The following is a 6,081-nucleotide window of genomic DNA, read 5'->3' as shown; positions in this document are numbered from 1 at the left end:
ATTATTACAAGGGGCTACATGCTTACTCTAGGCCTACATGGTCATATCAATATTTAAGTGAGAATATACATTGAAATATATGTCTACATTAAATTCTGGCTTAAAAGGCATGTTCATTTACATAATGAAATGATGGCACACAAAAAACTCTCATAGAAGCCATACACTTTAAAATGTATGTTTATTACACAGACATATCACATCAAAGTTCACAGAAATAAATCAAGGCTCAAAAACTTGGAATAGAAACACCCAAACATTTTTTGACAAATATGACAAAATGTGCTTTTTTTGAAACATACAAAGCCTGCCAAATCACAAACTGCCCTTAATATATGCAACTATCAGACAGGCGTCTTTTGCTGACGTGATGCAAAACAGCATACAACAACTTCTTTCCCCTCCGTCCACTGAAGGTATAGAAAGTGCAAGCTCAAATTCTGAGGACCACAACACTCAACATATGAATAAAAGACCATTATAGCAACACCATAGCTCAACATTCAATACTTGGGCCCCGTTTGTAGTTCTTATAGCAGGGCTAAATGGAGAAAAAAAGCTTCACTGATTTCAGCATTAAGCTCCTTTTTGTTTGTTTGTTCATTTATATTTAAGATGGTCATAAGCTTGTTTTGGAGAGATACTGAGTCAAAATGTCATTTGACAAAAGGGTTACGTGTGTGGGTCTGTGCATGCCTGTACAGAGTGTGTGTGTGTGTGTGTGTGTGTGTGGGTGTGGGTGTAATGATACAAGAGAATGAGTGATAGTGTTTTTGTTCCTAGAAAACAAGTGCGTGGTTTAACACGGCCCGGGGGTGGTTTGTGTACATTCCCACGCCTCACACCGATCGATGCGTGTCTACTGGGCAGCCAGGCAGGCGGAAGCTGTCAGGAATGGGGCTGTCCAGTTTACAGATGATCTTATAGATGGATTTCTTCCAGCAGGGGTCAGTGTCACGTCCACCCTGGATGGCGCTGAAGAACTCCCTCAGTGCCAGCTCGGACACCTCCACAAACCGCTCAGGGACCTGTGGATGAGTGGGAATATGACCATATTAAATATTGGCCAAATATTTATTTATTTGTAAATGTACATACTGTATTTATTCCTTTATTGTTATACATAACTTAACCCAATTCTTTTTTTTTTACTGTTTTTTATTATGTTATTGTTGAGTGTTGTACTTGAGTGCAAAGATTAATCGGAGTCAAATTTTGTCTCAGCAGTAAAGTATAAGTAAAATACAATTCAGCTAATGTCTAGTTATTTGATACTGTAGTAAACTGTAGTAAAAAGTTGCCTTTACTGTAGTACAAAGTACTTAACAGCACGGGCTCACATACACAGTAAGCACGTACCTGATAGTCATTGCTCTTGTTGTAGTGCATGTTGAGGATGCGGAAGAGCTCGGAGTTGCGGCCTAAACGCAGCCCCCCCTCCCTGGGTGCTACCACACCGTCTCGGACGGCCTGGCGGGCGAAGCGCTCCATCTGGATGTAGAAGAACTCTCGGAAGTTACTGAACCACTTGATGAGCTGGGAAGTGACGCAACGGTTGAACTGGGAAAAGAAAACAACAGGTCAGTTTAGAAAGAGACGTGTCAGTATTATTAATTATTATAAAGTGTATTTAAAAACGTTGTGAATTTAAAAACTCAAAAAAGTTACATATTTCTAATGTCTTACTGACCAAAATTCACTTCATAATCATCATAATACAGTACACTAGGTATTTGAGGTGTTATCCCATAGGTATTCGTTTCTTTAAGTGGCATTTTGAAACTAAAAGGGAAATGATCATGGATTTAGCATCACAGAGCTAAATCTGAGCAGTTTATTGTGATAGTAAATCTAAGAGATCATGTTGTTTTACGTCATGTTGCTCAGCCGTAATAAAAAGACATGTTATGAAATGTTAAAAAGGGAAATTGCTGCTGTGTATACTGAAGTTAATTTAAAGCATGTAGGCCAGATCATGTGTCATTACACTAAAAGGTCATCAATTAATAGATAATAAATTGATAATGAGGTGGTAGCTTGTATCTGTAATATGTAAACTGTGCAGCGTTCGCATGAGGTTAACTTACTACCTTGACATCTGGAAAGTAGGTTTTGAGTGTGTTGGAGCTAGGGTAACGTGCGTAAAAGAACATCAGCTTCGCTTTCTTCAGGTGGCATGGGGACAGACCCTCTTGAGAGTGGAGACAGTCAAGGACTTTCAAAGACAGGCAAGTTGCATTCATGAAATTAAGTACAATCCTAACATAGACACAAACATCTTGGATCGAGCATGATTGTGGCCTTTTGCCTAATGGTGATTTTGGTTATTCAGTGGCCGAGGAGGACCAGATCCTAGATTAAACCAGCCAGAGCTCCACAAAAGAGTTCTGACTAGCGTTTGGCAAACGTTTTGCTCCCAATCCTATAATCATAATAATAAGCCCTCAGTGCATCAGTACATCCCAGTATCTCCTCCCAACCCCATCCCAACCGCTTCCGGAAAAAAAAAGGATATGGATGCAGCGCCGAGGTAGAGGTCACCACCGTCCATCCCTCCCATTCCTCCTCCGCCTCCCCTTATCCCGCCGTCTCGCCCGCGGCCGGAGGAGAGGGGGGGCTCGAGCTGCCCCAGCCCCAGGGGCAGCGGGGGGAACGAGGGGCCGTGCGAGCGGAAGTCCAGGAAGGGCTCGGGCGGGAGGGAGTCCTTGTGCAGCGGCAGGTTGGACAGGGAGCGGGCGAACAGGTGCTGCATGGTGTAGTGGAGCAGGGGCAAGGGCACGGCCGGGGGCGCGGAGGGGAAGCCGGACAGGAAGTGGTCTTTGGAGCGCGGCGGAGGGGGCAGCAGCGCCGGGAGGCCGGGGGCCTGAGAGAGGTGGGGCAGGCTGGGGCCGGAGTGGTGCGGCCCGCGGTGGCCGCCGGGCGGCAGGCCCGAGTAGCCGTTGGTCCGCTTCTCCTGGTGCCGGCCGACGACGGCGACCAGCGAGGAGGCCTCGGCCTGCTCCAGAGACTGGGCCTGGGCCGCGCCGCTCGGCCTCCGCCGCTCGTCGCCGTCCGCGTTCCGTCCGAGCCCGGCGCCGCCGCCGAGCCCGCCGTGACGTTGGTCGTGGACCACCAGCGCGGCCAGGCCGGCCGGGGCGGAGTTCTCGCCGTCGGCGTACAGGCGGATCACCCGGTCGATGACCCGCGCCACGGCGCTGCCCAGCTCCTGCTTGAGGGCCTGGGCGAACTTCTGCCCGCCGCTCGGACCTTCCCACTCGCCGTGGATCAGGCCGCAGCCGACCCACACGCTCCCCCTGTCCAGGCCCTGCTCCAGGTCCACGTCCAAGTCCATCTCCGTCTCGTCCGGGGAGAGATCTCCGGCCCCGTTGACGTTTTGCCGGGCGTTTTTCTTGGAGGAGAGATGGCCCTGGGGAAGAAGGTCCTCCGAGTTAAACAAATGATCGTCCCCTTCTCCGTCCTCGAAAAACATCTCCTCCATCTCCTCCGCCTCCATCCTGCCCTTCTCTCCTTCGCCCTTTCCCTTGTCCCTCCTTTGGTCCTCCTGCGTCTGCTGCTTGTCGTAGGCTTTCCACACCCTCTTCTGGAGCTCCAGAAGCTTCTCCCGGGTCTCCTGCAGCTGAAGCTTCAGCTCCTGCCGCTGCCTCTTCCTCCCCTCGCGGCTGCCTTTCCTCGGCATCGGCCCGCCGCTCCGGCCCTCGTCTTCGTCCGGCCTCTGCTGCAGCAGCAGCGCGCCCCTCGCTCTCCCTCTCCTCTCGTCCTCCCCCTCGTGCGCCTCTCCGTCCCTCTTGCCCCCTCCTCCACCGCCCCCTCCACCACCGCCTCCGCTCTCCATCCGCAGCCTCTTCACCTGGAGGACGTCCTGGCTCCACTCCTCCGGCTCCAGGGCCACCCCTCTCCTGGCCCCCCCGGGGAAGAGGTGCGAGAGCAGGGTGGGCCCCCCAGCCATGGCCGCCGCCGCCGCCGCCGCCGCCGGGCCCCCCCTGACCAGCAGCTCGTCGTCCTCCTGCTCTGGGTCCTCCATGCCGTCCTCCTCCAGCTCCTGCTCCAGGGACGGCGCCTGGAAGAGGCCCGGCCGCTGCCGGTAGCCACCCCAGCTCTGGGAGGCGCTGCTGGGGTGCAGCAGAGGGGACATGAGGGGGTAGGTCGGCGGGCTGCCTCCCGGGTAGCGAGGTGCTGACGGAGCGCCGCCAGACGGACTGCGGTAGAGGCCGAAAGGGCACACGGGGGACGACTGCTGACAGAACAGATCAGAAGGGGAATCCATTGCCCCTCCACTTCTCAAATTCCTGGGGAAGTACATTGTGTGTTCACGGTTGAAAACAGGCAATAATGGCATGAGGCATGTTCAAGTTCACTGTGCTAACCTTTTCAGCATTATCAAGCTCATCTACTCTTTCTGCCTTTTTTCCCCTGTTATCAGAGTGTGGACAGCTGTGTCCACTGTTTATTCAGATTGTTTATTTTATCACCTTCTCCCCATGGCCCCCCCTTCTCTCTCACTCTCTCTCTCTCTCTCTCACAGACACACACACACACACACACACACACACACACACACACACACACACACACACACACACACACACACATACACAGATGGAGGGAGGGAAGGAGAGTAAATATTTTTAATGAGATTATTGTAGTCCCAGAACACAGACCACTAGTGTACAACTGTTTGATATTGTATGCACTACACTCGTTCTGATGAAAGTAGCCGACAGATTTGCAGTGACCATATATGATCCGACCGCTGAAGTGGCGATAAAAAGTACTGAAATGCGCAGCCATGGGGAAAAAAACCGAACGGCAGTTCAGCGATTAAACACTGTTGTGCATCTGCATGCAAACAAACAGCTGAGTGGCTGAGTAGGTCATTCAGATACGTGAATGGGTGAGGATGGTTGGGTGACTACAGACGGACAGACACAGGGCAGATAGACGTCCTCAACCAGGCAAAAATGATAAAAAAAAAAAAAAACTGGCTGTAAGTTAAATGCTTCACAGATAATCACGGTGCGTTCTTTTGGCACTTCAGCAAAAGAGGAGATTTAGACATATGGGATTATTCCGTTACAAAATGAACTCAATAATCCTGCCCCAAAATAGATTAATATCAATTATTCAAACATCATCTTCTTCACATTTAATACAACGCAGATGGCGTGCGATTACGAGTAGATTACCAGCAATGTCGGACGTGAAAAAAAAATCAGATGCACGCGCATTACAATCGACCATATAAAAAAAAACAATTGAGATATGAAAAGTTCGAACTATGTTTTTCATGGGAAGGTGCTACCACAAAGTTGTCTTAAACAGATTATAGGTTTCCTCACTCGCTGTCACATCTGCGACGGAACTCCGATGCCGTTCATCTGACGCAAGGGTATTCATAAAATGAAAGCGCAGCCTATGTCGCAGATGGATAGATAGCCAGAGACCGATAACCCCGTTTTAAGCGCAAAGACAAAACAACGCTAAAATAACCTTCACAGAAACTAGAAAGTAGATTTTTTAAACTCACATGTGGTCTATAGCAATCCGACAAGAAGTCCGACAATCCAAAGCGTGGCTAAATGAGCTTTATAGTCTTCTAACCTAAACTGTCACCCCGACCCTCTCGCTGTTGGTTCCTCTCCCTGGTGGTCATCAACACGGAAAGCGCTGTCGAGTTTCCTGTTATTGCTATCTGTCCTATCTCTCGTTATCCATCTCCCATCCTCGTTTACTATCGCGTTGTAACTGCAAAGTGGGCGAGAACATGCGTAGAGGTGCGGACAAGGGATGTCTGTATCTGAGTGTGGCCCCATCCCACACCGTACATCACAGGAACACCCTCCCTCCGAACACGGACACAAACGCAAACGCACACAAACACACACACACACACACACACACACACACACACACACACACACTATACGCTCTCGCTCACACACACATACGCGCGCACACACACACACACGCTCCACGTGGGGTAACAACCCGGCAATGGGAAGCCTCCTCCAATCAGAATCAACTTCATAAAAATTTGCTTTGCCACCGTTGCTCCGTCACAGCGTGGCCGGTCATGGTGAATCG

The 6,081-nt window shown here is 50.2% G+C and overlaps 1 protein-coding gene across 2 annotated transcripts; it reads right to left on the bottom strand.

Annotated features, from left to right (window-relative positions):
• Positions 1-164: 164 nt before the first annotated feature.
• On the bottom strand, positions 165-5,837 carry prox3 (prospero homeobox 3). Of its 2 annotated transcripts, none has more exons than XM_062516321.1 (5): positions 5,525-5,837; positions 2,517-4,286; positions 2,088-2,199; positions 1,360-1,560; positions 165-1,028 (listed from the first exon to the last, which is right to left on the bottom strand). In XM_062516321.1, coding segments are annotated over exons 1-5 (2,274 nt in total). In that variant the 5' UTR covers positions 5,527-5,837; the 3' UTR covers positions 165-839. The 2 variants fall into 2 exon arrangements, with proteins under 2 accessions (XP_062372305.1, XP_062372306.1); XM_062516322.1 differs by having other exon boundaries at positions 2,091-2,199.
• Between the last annotated feature and the right edge of the window lie 244 nt (positions 5,838-6,081).

The sequence above is a fragment of the Sardina pilchardus genome, chromosome 16, assembly GCF_963854185.1.
Source record: "Sardina pilchardus chromosome 16, fSarPil1.1, whole genome shotgun sequence".
In the NCBI taxonomy this organism is placed as follows: Eukaryota; Metazoa; Chordata; class Actinopteri; order Clupeiformes; family Clupeidae; genus Sardina; species Sardina pilchardus.
Note: the sequence above shows the minus strand (reverse complement) of the source record. Positions and strands in the feature narration are given on the sequence as shown.